The sequence below is a fragment of the Cydia fagiglandana genome, chromosome 3 (genome assembly GCF_963556715.1).
Source record: "Cydia fagiglandana chromosome 3, ilCydFagi1.1, whole genome shotgun sequence".
Lineage (NCBI taxonomy): Eukaryota > Metazoa > Arthropoda > Insecta > Lepidoptera > Tortricidae > Cydia > Cydia fagiglandana.
The window spans coordinates 21,633,561-21,648,410 of record NC_085934.1 but is presented as its reverse complement, the minus strand read 5'-3'; the positions used below and the strand labels follow the sequence as shown (position 1 = coordinate 21,648,410).

The 14,850-nt window shown below is 39.4% G+C and overlaps 2 protein-coding genes and 1 long non-coding RNA gene across 4 annotated transcripts in view; 1 reads left to right on the top strand and 2 right to left on the bottom strand.

Annotated features, from left to right (window-relative positions):
• The first annotated feature begins 3,478 nt into the window (after positions 1–3,478).
• LOC134680375 (uncharacterized) overlaps positions 3,479–14,850 on the top strand; it is a 327,839-nt gene continuing 316,467 nt past the window's right edge. Inside the window, exon 1 of the long non-coding RNA XR_010100446.1 lies at positions 3,479–3,534. This is a non-coding gene — a long non-coding RNA (uncharacterized LOC134680375). The remainder of the gene's footprint in view (positions 3,535–14,850) is intronic.
• On the bottom strand, positions 5,297–7,062 carry LOC134680580 (adenylate kinase isoenzyme 6). Its single transcript, XM_063539687.1, has 4 exons — positions 6,902–7,062; positions 6,671–6,822; positions 6,112–6,257; positions 5,297–5,518 (listed from the first exon to the last, which is right to left on the bottom strand). The coding sequence occupies exons 1-4, from the start codon at positions 6,942–6,944 to the stop codon at positions 5,329–5,331; spliced, it is 531 nt and encodes a 176-aa protein (XP_063395757.1). The 5' UTR covers positions 6,945–7,062; the 3' UTR covers positions 5,297–5,328.
• On the bottom strand, positions 11,981–14,483 carry LOC134680336 (elongation factor 1-alpha). Of its 2 annotated transcripts, none has more exons than XM_063539451.1 (2): positions 14,344–14,483; positions 11,981–13,713 (listed from the first exon to the last, which is right to left on the bottom strand). In XM_063539451.1, the coding sequence occupies exon 2, from the start codon at positions 13,700–13,702 to the stop codon at positions 12,311–12,313; it is 1,392 nt and encodes a 463-aa protein (XP_063395521.1). In that variant the 5' UTR covers positions 13,703–13,713; positions 14,344–14,483; the 3' UTR covers positions 11,981–12,310. The 2 variants fall into 2 exon arrangements, with proteins under 2 accessions (XP_063395521.1, XP_063395522.1); XM_063539452.1 differs by having other exon boundaries at positions 14,305–14,409.

The following is a 14,850-nucleotide window of genomic DNA, read 5'->3' as shown; positions in this document are numbered from 1 at the left end:
GTTCGTGAGATACAGCCTGGTGACAGACGGACGGACGGACAGCGAAGTCTTAGTAATAGGGTCCCGTTTTACCCTTTGGGTACGGAACCCTAAAAAACATCTTCACAGTCTTAGCATAGAAAAATTTTGTCAAGAAAGAGTACAATATTTTTTATAATCTATTTTTTGTCACCATTGGTAGACTCTTAATCTATGATTTTTGACAGGTAAAAATCAGTCACTAATTCATCTGGAGTATGAAATATCATAGCTTGTACCAGTTCAGGCACGTCATGCTTAATAGCAAATTTAATAAGACTACCTATATTTTCCAACTTGATTGTTTGAATCAGTTTTTTGCTGCAATCAGCCTTCAGCTTGTCCATCAAGTAGCGGCTCGCAACCACTAGAAGTGATTCTAGGCCCTCATCAGGTAATACTCCCAGGTACATATAGTCCTTTAGGTGCTGAAGTGTTTTCACAGTCACTCCTTCTATGTTGATTTGTCCTTCTCCTTTTTCTTTCCACTCTCCGCTCATCATTGCTTTGAACACATCACTGTTTGCTGCAAGTAATGATTTGTGCATTGGCACATTGCCGTCTGCTGCATGCAGTTGAAAATCGGTGAATTGTGTGTCTTCATAAAGTTTGTCAATATTTGGTAGGGAGGCCGCAGGAAATTGTTTATGAACAGTGATATCTACATGTATTAAATATGCCCATGTATCCTTGCCATTGATTGTTTGTATAGAGGAATACCCAAATGGTTCCATAGAAGTTTCCAACCATTCAGCAGAACACAATAATTGCTTATTTAAAATTTGTGTCTCAGATTTATGAACAGTAGCAATTACGTGAAATTGAGCAATAAGGTTACTGGTTTTCAACTTCATCCTTATATATGGTGTTACTCTAGTTTCAAACTTAAATTTAAAACTAACTTCAACCAAATCATCAACATTAATTATTTCAGTTGTTATTTCATCTGTATCTTTTACATCATTGTCTATCAAAAGTGAAATTACTACCTTCAAGTTTGGACCACGCTGTAGTTTTAATAGAGATCTGTAAAACATAAATAAATCAGATGTGATGTAGGTAATGCAAATCTTGCTATGTTTTAAGTATGGCTAAAAAGTTCGGCCTAAAGCAAAGGGGGTGCACAAAAAAGACTTAAAAAGAAAGAAAATTTTTGACCAAAAATGCATAATATATAGGAATCGTAAAAGACAGAAAAATTTCAATCAAAACGCTAAAATAATTGTAGGAAAAACTTTTCTCAAGATATTTGACCCGAGAGTTGGGAAAAATCTAGGATTTCGATGAATGTTGTGTTATTATAACACCTATTTTTTATTGTGTTATTTATTGTAGAGAATACACTAAAATAAGCATGTTTTCTAAGAATAACATTCCTCTAAAATCAAAAACGGCCGTGATATTTGACACGAAAGTTGGGATATTTGACCCGAAAGTTGCTGTGGAATTACTTTTTTTGGATTGTTGAAAAAAAATAACCTCGAAGCTTTGCTCCCGCCTTAGTCTAACCTAACCTAACCATATCCAAGTCGGCTCTTCTCTTCCGGGTCAAATACCTATCTCGGCCATTTTTGATTGTAGAGAAAAGTTTTTCAAGTGTGATGGCGCTGGAACAGCGCATCACACTCCACCGCCGCGCGACGCGCCGTGTCATCGTGCTTCACCGCTGCGCAGGACCACCCACGACGATCGGCCCCCGCCGCTCCGCGCACCGCACCCTGCAAGCCGCTATAAAAGCGCGAGCGCGCGCCAGACCGTCGGCAGTCGTCCTCACCGCCTTCTGTCGTGAGCGACTGAGCACCGCTGCTCTCCCGGTTGTGCCGGCCTGGGGTTTCCGAGTAGGCACCCGGTCCTTACCTTCCCGCTTACCATCCCGATCCTGCGTCCCGTTTGTGCCGGCCTGGGGTTCCGGGTAGGCCCCCTGGACACGGCATCGCCCTTTCGCCCTGTACACCTACCCCGTCTTCATCCCCCTTACCCTTTGGGGATCCCGAGTATCCCAAATCGCGTGTAGCGTAGGGATTCCGTACCGTAGTGACTAGGGTTGCCAACCGTACTATATTATATAGTATTGTACTATATTTTGGCTCTCTGTGCTATATACTTTTCGATTAATATATAGTACGTTAAAATACTATATTTCCGATTAAACGTATATTACACTCATGTTTAGTATTTTATCTAAAAGTAATATATTTTTTTGAAATGTACTATATTTTTGATGCTTTATTCTGGAAAATACTATATTCCACCAAAAAAAAGTTGGCAACCCTAGTAGTGACTAACGGAGTCACCCCGCGCCGTCTTAGCCTAGGATACCTAGACTTAAGCACTAATGAACCGGCATAAAAGCCCGTCGATTTGCATCTGTGTTTCTATTAACCGCCCTACTGTACCCCTCTCTCCTCCGAGTTAACTAGGAAACCCTGGTTCCCGACTGGAACTGGGGAGTTGTATGAGGCCACGCCCGCCCCGGCGAACGCGACCCCATCACACAAGTAAAAGATGCTTATTTTAGCGTATTCTCTAGGATAACATCATGAAAAGTACTGCACCCCCTTTGCTTTAGTCCAACCATGCGAAATTTCAAACCCCGAGTGATAATTACTATCATATCATTAAACATACATTTACTTACACGTGAGTCATGATGTTGTGGCGCACAAGTATCACTGGTACTTTAGTTAAATGATGGTAAGTAACTAAATTAAATTCGTGGTTAAAATGTCGCGTAAACGTGTAAACGCAACGCAAGCAAGCTGAGGGCCTACCGCGAACCACGTTGGACGTGCTGCCTCCCTGTCACACTTACGTACGAATTTACACGCGCGACAGAGGGGCAACACGTCGAACGTGGTTCGCGGTAGGCCCTCTGTTCAGCAAGCAAATGCCTGCGAATGAAATAAAATCAATAAAATGCCGCATGCCGCAATCACTGTCGTAAAAAAATGACTGTGTTGTGTTGCCATAAAAATGGGACTACCCGATTAAAGGCGTGTCCAGACGAGTAAGTTTTTCGCCAATCTGATTAAATTGTCCGATCGAATCAGGCCGTGCGGACGCAAACGCCAATTTGGCTCGCCGATTATGACCGATATTACCGATAAAAGGATACAAGAATACCAGTTTGTGATGCCAGTATTTACAACCGTACTGTTGACAAGATGGACTTCAAATCAAAGTGTTGCCTTTTTTGGTAGGCCCAGGTTGTGTATGTGTGCGTAAAAGCGTATATGTGTGCTCTTGTAGAGATGTGAAAAGTCGATTTTAATCATGTTATATATCGATTAACGCTACACAGCGGAACGAAATAGCGATTAATTGAAGCTTCAATATCTTCGTCAAACTATTTTGTATGTTTTTTTTTCAAAATTTTGTACCTAGTAGTTTTGGACATAAAGACCCCCCCCCCCCCCATAGCCAAAAAATTACGATAAAAAAAATTCACACATTTTGTTTCTTTCAAAGCGATTATTTCCGAACATATTCACTTTATCAAAAAATGTTGTTCTAAAAGTCCTCTTCATTTTTAAAGACCTTTTCAACAACATCCCACACCATAGAGTCGACACGAAAAAAAAATTCTCACATACATTTTGTTTCTTTCGAACAAAACGATTCGATTCGATTTTGTTTTTGTTTTGTTTGTGTTTCATTTTGTTTTTGTTTTTGTTTCTGTGGTCTAGTCACACCACGCGGAATATCAGGATGATTTTGTGATATGTTATTGTTAACTTAATATCGGATATTTTCCTGTTGTGCACTCTAATGCCGCACTAACAGAGTTGAAGTTATGGAGTACCTAGTCCGAACTTCTTCAACACTAGAGTTTCGTGTAACGTATCCAGAAAAAAAATATCCGTCACTTTGAAGGCGTGTCTCACACAAGCTATTGTGTTTATCTAAATAAATAAAATATGACCAAATTCATTGTTTCATTGTTAATTACTTTCAATAACAGCACATTTAGAAAATAGTCGTAGGGTATGATAAAAAAAATTAAACTGCAACCCTGTCAAAAATTGAAAAAAAGCGTCCGATCTTAGGCGACCCTACCTTATGTCACAGCTTATTTTGTAAGATGTCATTTGATATGAGTTTTAAAATAAATAGGGTTCTTAAAAAAAACATTTTTAATAAAGTAAATATTTTAGGAAATAATCGCCTCGAAAGAAACAAAATGTACGTGAGGGTCACACTTGGTCACATTTGGCAAACCCCTCCCCCCTAGTGTGACGTCACATTTTTTCTACGAAATCGCCAAATCGAATTAAGTAAGTACCTAAGTATTATTAATATTTTATCAAAATATTTTTGACGTTATAAATATTAGTAATTTTATAACCCAAAACTGCTTAGGAAAGAAAATTAAACGAATAAAAACGATTATCGTTTTAAAAACTTGTTATTTAAATGTATAGCGAATGAAATAATTTAAATAAATTTTCGGTTACTGATAAAGTTAAAGTGACGTCACAAAGTTTGCCAAGTGTGACAAGGAGGGGGGGAGGGGTCAAAAAACCTAGAAATTCGTGTGACGTAATTAATGGATGCCCCGAAGAAGAGCTATTTTCTTTTTTTTTGGAGTGAAAACTTCTTTAGCGGCGCTGTGCACTTATTGTGATGGGGAAAAAATGTTAAACTCGCGACAAGTCACATGACCGTAAGATTCGTAAGACGGACACGTGACCTGATCGAAAAACTGTTACAATGTCATTGAGTTTTCACTTCTGCCGGCATTCCCGGAGTGCAACCCGTTGTTTTTTTTAATTGCACGTAACATTTTCAAGAGTAGGTAGATCGACACTAGTGAGAAACGAAGCAGTAGGTAGATGATGGATCGCAAAACAGTACCGTGTGTGAGCTATTTGTTGCTCCGTAGTCCTGCAAGGCGAACTACAATGTAGGAGGGTGTGTGAGCTATATCCTACTCCGCAGTCCTGCGAGCCGGACTACAATGTAGGAGTGTGAATGGGGGGCTTAAGAAAACGGGACGACACTAGTGTTGCCACTTTTTAATTTCTACTCAAAATTCAAGTAATTACTTTATCAATGGTCGTGCATGCAAAAGGACGTCAAGTGGCGCCAACCCTAATAATTGCTTGGAGCATGCTCGGAGCAATGCTGAGGCGAGGAGCTGAATTTGCCCGAAAGGAGGAGTGTCTCCCCACAGCTAAAACCTCCAAAATGTAACAAACACTTCTGAAAACCGCATAAACCGCAAAAAAAAAAATTATTCACCCTTGCAGAGTATTTAGAAGATTTTTGGGATTATAAAAAAAAAAACTTTCATTTACAATATTAATTATTTTATAAGTTCTCCTCCTTCCACCTCTCTATCCATTCTACGATTGAGTTCACGTTTTGCTGCAGCTGCTCTTGCGTCTCGTTCTGAAGCTGAATAACTATTTCCGGTTTGTATGATGACTGTGCTTCTTCTAGCAGAGTCTCGAATATTTCACACTGTATGTTGTCTTCTAACTTCCTACCAGTGTATCCTCTGCAAAAAAAGAAAATAATATAAGACATTGATATTAGTACTTTAGTAGATTTTCAGTGGCAAAACAAGTTCTGCAAATTATTTTTTTTAATGGTTTCCATTATTATAGCCTGTGCTGTGCCTATATGGCATCTAAGGCCCCATTCGCATGGCAGCTTTTTCAACGCGCGTTAAAAAAGCGTTTGAATGACACAAATGGATAACCATGTATCTATTTACACGACAGCGGTGACGTTTTTTATCAAGCGTTGTTGGATTTTCGACTTTAAGCCTTGGTTGTTAAGTCGAATTTAGAGTGTGGACAGATTCAAGCGCTTTTTTAAGGCGCGAAGAAAAAGCTGTCGTGCGAATGGGGGCTAAATCTATGAATTGATAAAATATGATGGATAATCCATGGGAGAGGGGGGCACCATGGTCTAGAATTGAGGGCCTTCTAGAAAAATGAAAATCGAAATTTCGTTATCACTCAAATATGCAAGGGGGATTCTGGTTGATTTGGTACTAACAATTACTGAAACTTATTCTCCACCAGTAAACCAAATGGCCAAACCGAAACATCTACATGTTCTAAAACTAATGACAAAGTGTATTACCGAGCAGAAAGTCTGTCATACAGCACTGTGTTGCTAGTTCTGATTACGAAAACTGCATCAAACCACCGCTCGGGGAAGAATTCGCAGCCATGGTAGTCCACTATGTTGCCACCTTTCGCCATCAACCCTTCCATCATGTCAAGTAACTGGAAAAGTAATTAATATAAATATAGTTCATTCAGTCCAGTGAAACCTGTGTCGAAACATCGGTAAATAAAGGTAATTCAATAAAATTCGCATTAGCCCCGTCTATAAATGTGAGTTAATATGTAGTTAATTCAGGTAAATTTTTAAGTTTTTTATAATTCAGCTATGTCCAATATTATTAGGTAATACTTTAGTAATTGGTATGGGAGACTTCCATAAGGCATGCCATGCATTCAGGGAGCCGATTTCAATTTATTTTGTTGGCTGAGACACCGGGAAATGAACCTTCAAACACACATGTCCCGCGTACGAGGTCGTATAGTGACTCTAGTGTAGGTATACGTCTGACAAGAAGGAAGGTGTCCTTATTTAATTCAAAATGCTTTAAAAACCCCTGATTTTTCCAATTTACCTTATCCTCATTGAGGTACGGACACTGGTATTCTGGATCATACTCGTCTAAACAATGGAATTCTTCAGCGAGTTTTGATACTTCTCTCCAAGTAAACTTGGTCCTGTCTGCCACCAACTTCGACAGCGTGGATTTGCCGACACCAGGAGTACCTAGAACATAAATTTAACAGTTTAATTATCTTCTATCCCTTACGAGTCTTAAGGTTTTGTTTATTGTTTTTCCACGCACCTGTTATTAAAATATTTGGGACCTGCCTTGGATGGGATGCCATGCCGCTATTGTTATCTCATTAATGTAGCTCAATTAAAGTACTAACTACGTTATGCATCTGTAAATTATTTTTAATTTCTCAAACACATCAACAAACGTAACCACGTTGAGATACTTGAATTACTTTATTACTCGAGTATATTTACTGTCATAGTGACACTGACGGATAGGCTACGTTTAGGAATTCAAAAGCAAAGAATATAATACTCACCAACATATAATGAGGAGACGCGACTGGCGATGGTCGCGCCACCATTTAATTTATAATATGAACTTCAGTATTAATTTTTATGTCAAAACCTACTTCCGGTTATAAGATTTAAAGATTTTTAAAAACGCCTCTACCAATTTTATAGGTTATGTTGTGATATAACCTAAAATAATTATATGTTAAAATCGACGCTTATCATTAACAGTGGCACAACTCAAAATGAAATGCTATTGCATTTAATATTCTATCTTTTACTGGTAAGATTTAAAATCGAATGGCATTTCATTTTGTTTTGTGTCACTATTCATGATAAGCAACGAAATGTTATTTATTGACTCGAAACACTATTTTGCACTGAAATAGCGTTAGTAAATAATCGAATAAATTAATGTGATAACGTTAATATGCGAATCTATAGACCAAGAGGCATAACAAGAGGTCAGATTATTCTCGTATCAGTTTTGGGTGTTTTTGGCGGAGTTTATATCTGGAGACCGCTTTTTGACGAGCATTTCCCCAGGAACAAGCGTACCTCACAGCCTGAGTCAGCTGTGGAAGATAAATAACCATGGAGGCCGTCAAACTTTGGTTCAGGACATCCAGTCCGCTGGTGAAAACTTTAATGGCTGTATCTGTCACATCTGGCCTGGTTGTGGCCCATAGGCTAGTGTACGCGCCCCATGTACAGAAGAAAAGGTATCGGCAAGCCGAGGAATGGGCTAACATGATCATAGAACAAGAAGAGGCGGAAGCCGTGCGCCTGGGTGAAAAACATAACATACTAAACTGATATAGTTTACTTTAGCTTAGTACTTTAATAATATTAAAATGTTGTAGTTTCATTTTGTTTTATTCACCTCTTCCTATTTACCTTAGAATGTTCATTTCCTAGGGTTGCATATTGGCTACTCTCCAGTCATCATTCACCGGGAGGTAAAAGGTCATTGACATTGTAGTTTGTGCAGAGTAGTCGCGAGCGTTCACGGTCATTGATTTAGGAACATCTCATTAGGAATAGTTCGCGTAGTTTTAAGAGAGAAAGCATGAGATAAACGAATTGTTCATTAAATTTCACCCTTTTGTCAGTAACACTACACTATCAAAATAAGTTACGAGTTTTCATAGATAGGTACTAAGTAATATTTATTTTTATCTATTAGGTAATAGGTTTTACAGTACATCTGGTGCTCCATTACGACACCCTGTGCTATAATAAGCACATTACGTAACTACTTCGAAATTTTAAGGGCCATACCATATGTAGGCTGTAAAACGTTGTACGATACACGTGCGAATATGTAATAATTACTGTTTTCCGCACTAGTATCTACTACCCATCAAAAACATAAATGTAAAAAAGGAGAGCCAAGTTCAATACAAAAATTATGCTTGGCTGTGGGGTTCGCCGCAAAAAGAATGGAGATTTAAATGAGTGCCAAGTTCTATGCAAAATCCAAATATGTATTTATAGGAACAAAATAACATTATAAACAAGTATTAAACTCTATTTCTTTGCTTTATTGGATACCTATAACAATTGCTGTTATTTAAAAAAAATGCGAGATCTTAAAGCAGGTTAGATTTGACTTGGCCAGTTTTCATTACATCAGTCATTTTATAAAGTTATTCAACATATATATTTTGTAATTCTGATAAAAACTGGCCAAGCCAAATCTAACCTACTTTAAGATCTCACATTTTTTTTAAATAACAGCAATTGTTATAGGTATCCAATAAAGCAAAGAAATAGAGTTTAATACTTGTTTATAATGTTATTTTGTTCCTATAAATACATATTTGGATTTTGCATAGAACTTGGCACTCATTTAAATCTCCATTCTTTTTGCGGCGAACCCCACAGCCAAGCATAATTTTTGTATTGAACTTGGCTCTCCTTTTTTACATTTATGTTTTTGATGGGATATCAATACTTTTTGTAAAGAAAACTAGGCAGGTATTGAGATTTAATGTTTTTTCTTGTGTTTCCGCTGCATGTTTTTTACTTCTGTTCTTTGTATTAATTATGTGGTGCCGCGCGCCGCCAACGACACACCGTTGGCCGGTTGTTTAGCGCGTATTACAGGTTTTTTGTATGGGGACCCCCCCTATTTTTTAACTTTTTTTATTTTTAGATTTTTTCCTACGCTTACACACAATTACCGAGCTGGATTCCAAATTTCATCCTTCTAGGTCATCTGGAAGTAGGTTAGGTTTAGGTACTATATGTCAGTCACAATAAAAAAGAAATTTGTATGGGAACCCCCCCTATTTATTAACTTTTTTTTGTTTTTAGATTTTTTCCTACGCTTACACACAATAACCGAGCTGGATTCCAAATTTCATCCTTCTAGGTCATCTGGAAGTAGGTTAGGTTTAGGTACTTATATGTCAGTCACAATAAAAAATGTTTTTTTTGTATGGGGACCCCCCCTATTTTATAACTTTTTTTAATTTTTAGATTTTTTCCTACGCTTTCACACAATAACTGAGCTGGATTCCAAATTTCATCCTTCTAGGTCATCTGGAAGTAGGTTAGGTTTAGGTACTTATATGTCAGTCACAATAAAAAATGGTTTTTTTGTATGGGGACCCCCCCTATTTTATAACTTTTTTTAATTTTTAGATTTTTTCCTACGCTTTCACACAATAACTGAGCTGGATTCCAAATTTCATCCTTCTAGGTCATCTGGAAGTAGGTTAGGTTTAGGTACTATAGGTATGTTAGTCAGTCTTAAAATTTACGACTTTTTGACCTTCATATCTTTATAACCGTTTGAGCTAGCTTCATGAAATTTGGGCTTCTAGATGTCCTTATGGATATAATTAAACACACGTAGTTTTATGTGTTTACGTTAAAGATGTTTTGAGTTATCGAAGGGTCAAAAGTGGCACCAAGTGGTTCGTGTAATATTACACTTGGCGCTGGCTAGCCAGTTCCTTTGCTTGAACTTGGCTTGACACGCTGCCGCGTGTCTAGATTATGAATGCGGAAGTAGCTGTGTGTGATTTTGATGAGATTTGGCATGTACAGAGATGTACTTGCAATGGGTTAACTAAAGCATAAAGGTAGAAGTGGTAGAACATGAGCTACCTACTTAATTTTTGGAAATCCACCCCATGGAGAGGAAGGGGAAATTACATCTGTGTGACATAACAGCTGTAAACTTAGGTTACCTGCTACCAAATTCTAAAAAAAAACTGACCTGAATATGCAATCTTACGTGTCCCAAAAAAATTTTTAGCATAGGTACGTGCAGTACATGTATACGCCTTTTGGTAAGCGAACCGTCCGTCGCCCATGGACACCCGCAACACTAGAGGGATTGTAAGTGCGTTGTGGGCATTTAAGATGAGATTACGCTCCCGCGCATATAAGTTTTAATAAGTTTCATCAACTTGCTGGCAAAAGGTACTATCAAATATACCATGAAATCATGTAGGAAACGGATATTAATATTTTTAAACAGGGGTTTCTTGCGTCAAGCAGAGTGCAACGGTACAGCCACGTGCAATAATATCAAGAGGCGTTCATAAATATTTCACAACTGCACTGTAACAATTACTGATCACCGTGCCTGCTGTTCCTTATTTAGGTGCTTATTCAGACAGTGATTCATAATTCTGCGCAAGGTGTTAGGCATTTCCATCGAACTACTTAGGTTTCTGATTCATAGGTACAGTTGTCAACTTGTCCCATACTATTTTATGTACCTATTTAAGCAAATAATCAGAACATAATACTCATAAACATGTTAAGATAAATTATGTAAGATTTACTCGGGTAATTCCGAATGTCGAAAACTGTCGGTTAATTCCGATAAGAGACTTTTATTATGATAGAATTAACGGTGATTTTCGGAATTATCCGACTTTCGGCATTACCCGAATACACCTTAATTATGAACACTTGCAATGGTATAGACAAACTTATATTTTTGATGTGGACTTCACCTAAAATAATTACTATCAAAGTATCAATGCTATCATTCAGAAGTATATATTTATACATTATGCCTACTTAATTTTCCAGATCGATTTTATCAGTCACTTACCTATAAAATCTTATCAGGCAATGCAAAATCAGGAAATTTCAATTTCAATGTATCTTTCTAGATACCTACGTTCGCTCGTCAACCCTAACTGGGATCCCAGCAAAACTTGCACCCTGTATCGCTAATTCCAAAAATAGACTAGGCTACTTGACATGCGCGGGCCGAGCTCCTGAATGACCTCGGGATAGGCTTCCAGACACCCCTCCGTATGTACCTATCTAGAAAATCCAGACTGCGTATTGATTATTTTGAATGTCTGTGATGGCCCGTTACATGTCTGACTGAACCCACAAACATGTCCAAGTTATATATGTATTTGGTTATACTCGTAGTTCCCGATTCGCCGGATTTATTTTAGGACGTCACAATCAAGAGTGTACGAGGATCCAGCGAATCGGGAACCATGTATTTGTCAAAAATATATAAATGCCACTGTGTATAAGTACCTTTCTCTTTGTTCGTGAGAGGACAAGAACTGGGAATTACATTTATGTACTGACAAATTATTTTAGCAGAGTGAAAGCAATAACTTTTTTATTTCACTTCAAATAAATTCCTTTCACTGTAGTTTTAGTTAGGTTGGCATTTCTAGTTTTATATTTTAAACTAGGTACCTATAGTTTGGACTATTTCAGAATTTAACTGTTTCAAATGGGTAATTAATGATGGTTAAATTCAAGCATTAAGTGATAATTATGCGACAATAAAATGTTATCTATTATATGATATATCACTTGATACTTAAAAGTCTGGCTAGATGAAATAATCGAAAGATGTCAGGAAATTTAAATTTATTTGTGTACCATTACTTAAAACAAAAATAAATTATTTACTGCATCTATTTCAAGGTCTTAAAGAAATGATACAATTCTGTACTGGAGGCTACCTTTATTTCTATGAATTTACACTTTCAGTTGCAGTCATAACAAAATATTTCAGATATATGTATAACCACCTTATATAAATTATAAAATAATGTTACAGTATAAGCCTTGTAAAAAATATAGAAAAGGAATGAGTTTGTAGCCCTTCTTTCCTTCTGAACACCTTTCGGTGAATGAAGTATCGCAGTTGGATGAAAAATTGTGCTGTTAAAAGGCCTAGCTACTTCTTGCCCTTGGTGGCCTTCTCGGCAGCTTTGGTGACCTTGCCGCCACCAGCCTCCTTGAAGTTGACAGCCTTGATGACACCGACGGCGACCGTCTGTCTCATGTCACGCACGGCGAAACGACCGAGAGGAGGGAACTCCTGGAAGGACTCCACGCACAGAGGCTTGGAGGGGACCAGGTTGACGATGGCAGCGTCTCCTGATTTGATGGATTTGGGGTTATCTTCAGTGGATTTGCCGGTACGACGGTCAACCTTCTCTTTGATTTCTGCGAATTTGCAGGCAATGTGGGCTGTGTGGCAATCGAGCACAGGCGTGTAGCCGTTTGAAATCTGTCCGGGGTGGTTGAGCACAATGACCTGTGCGGTGAAGTCTGCGGCACCCTTGGGGGGGTTGTTCTTGGAGTCGCCAGCGACGTAGCCACGACGCAGCTCCTTAACGGACACGTTCTTGACGTTGAAACCGACGTTGTCGCCGGGCACGGCCTCTTGGAGGGCTTCGTGGTGCATCTCCACGGACTTAACTTCAGTGGTGATGTTGGCGGGCGCGAACACGACGATGGTGCCGGGCTTGAGAATACCAGTCTCGACACGGCCTACGGGCACCGTACCAATACCGCCAATTTTGTAGACGTCCTGCAGGGGGAGACGCAGGGCCTTGTCTGTGGGGCGGGCAGGGGGCAGGATGGCGTCAAGAGCCTCGATGAGGCACTTGCCTTCAGCCTTGCCTTCCTTGCGCTCGACATTCCATCCCTTGAACCAGGGCATCTTGGTGGACGCCTCCAGCATGTTGTCTCCGTGCCAACCAGAAATGGGTACGAAAGCGACAGCAGCTGGGTTGTAACCGATCTTCTTGATGTATGAGGAGACTTCCTTCTTGATTTCCTCGAAACGGGACTCGCTGTACGGGGGCTCAGTGGAGTCCATCTTGTTGACGCCCACGATCAGCTGCTTGACACCGAGGGTGAAGGCGAGCAGGGCGTGCTCGCGGGTCTGGCCGTTCTTAGAGATACCGGCCTCGAACTCACCAGTACCGGCGGCGACGATGAGCACGGCGCAATCGGCCTGTGAGGTACCAGTGATCATGTTCTTGATGAAATCCCTGTGTCCGGGAGCATCGATGATGGTCACGTAGTACTTGGCGGTCTCGAACTTCCACAGGGCGATATCGATGGTGATACCACGCTCACGCTCAGCCTTTAGCTTGTCCAACACCCACGCGTACTTGAAGGAGCCCTTACCCATCTCCTGGGCCTCCTTCTCGAACTTCTCGATGGTACGTTTGTCGATACCACCGCATTTGTAGATCAAGTGGCCGGTGGTGGTGGACTTGCCGGAGTCGACGTGTCCGATCACGACAATGTTAATGTGAATCTTTTCCTTGCCCATTTTTGGTTAGTCTAAAACAAAACGAAAAGAAATCGTTAATAAAGTGCAATAAATTCCAAGACGACGATAGGATGCACACACAAGGTCGGACGGGGCCTCATGTACAAGATATGCGACCGGCAATATGGCGGCCGCATGGCCGCCTCGCCCTATCTTGACATCTCACAATGGATGTCAGCCATTACAGCTTGTGGAAAGTTATTGATTCAATTAGATTATTTTCACAAACAGTTTTAAATGTATGATGATATAGAAATACTTTAATGCAAAACGAGTATACAGAAAACAAATCTTTTCCACTACCACGTGGTGCAACGCATGCCGGTGCGCAAGTGTGACGCGTAAGCAGATTGAAAGTTACTAAAACTGCCATTATTTAACGTGATTTACGATAATAAAACATATGAAAGCTACAAAAGATCAATTTAAAACCGAACAAAAGAATTCCACGTTGTTAACTTGACATATCGACAGGTTTTGAATTACACCACAGTGGCAAACTTTCCAGCGTATTTGGAAAATAACTCGTTTGCGGGAAATTAAGTTACTGCCAATACGGACTAAATGCTAACACTATATTTAACAAAACTTTAGATAATTACACTTTTCACTGCACTTAACTATTTTCTTCTGACACTCACCACGGATTACTACGTGTAATATCCGAGAAAGACTCCAACAGAATGGCCGAGAAATGATTTTTCCTTCAGCTGGAAGGACGAGACTCACTTCCGGTGCTCCACCGAATGTAGCCATATTATAAACAACATTTACCCCATTTCTCTACCACAAACATATAGTCTGTCAAGCCATTTCCGTCAGTAGAAAAAAAGGGGCAAATTTAAAAATGTAGGTGCAATGGGTTATCAACTCATAGAAAATTTGAATTTCACTCCTTTTTCTACTTACAAAATTTAACACACGTCATGTAAAAGTATAGAGACCGTGCGTGTTAGAGGGTCTGCCATTTCGTGACCTGAATCGAAAGCGAAAACAATTCTCGCTTCTAAGCAGGTGCTGCAGGGGCTGCGTTGGATGCGGTCTTACGTATATTCAAATTAGTTAAACTAAATATCTTAAACTGCCGCATGAGGTGACAAACGTAGTTTTGGTCGATCTTTCTGTGTCAGTAGGTAACTAATTGTAAG

Excerpts from the sequence above, each read along its gene's own strand:
- LOC134680580 (XM_063539687.1), bottom strand. The coding sequence starts at position 6,944 with ATGGCATCCCATCCAAGGCAGGTCCCAAATATTTTAATAACAG. Across the intron at positions 6,823-6,901 it reads CCCAAATATTTTAATAACAG|GTACTCCTGGTGTCGGCAAA; the intron begins GTGCGTGGAAAA and ends TTTATGTTCTAG. Across the intron at positions 5,519-6,111 it reads TATGACAGACTTTCTGCTCG|AGGATACACTGGTAGGAAGT; the intron begins GTAATACACTTT and ends CTTTTTTTGCAG.
- LOC134680336 (XM_063539451.1), bottom strand. The coding sequence starts at position 13,702 with ATGGGCAAGGAAAAGATTCACATTAACATTGTCGTGATCGGACACGTC.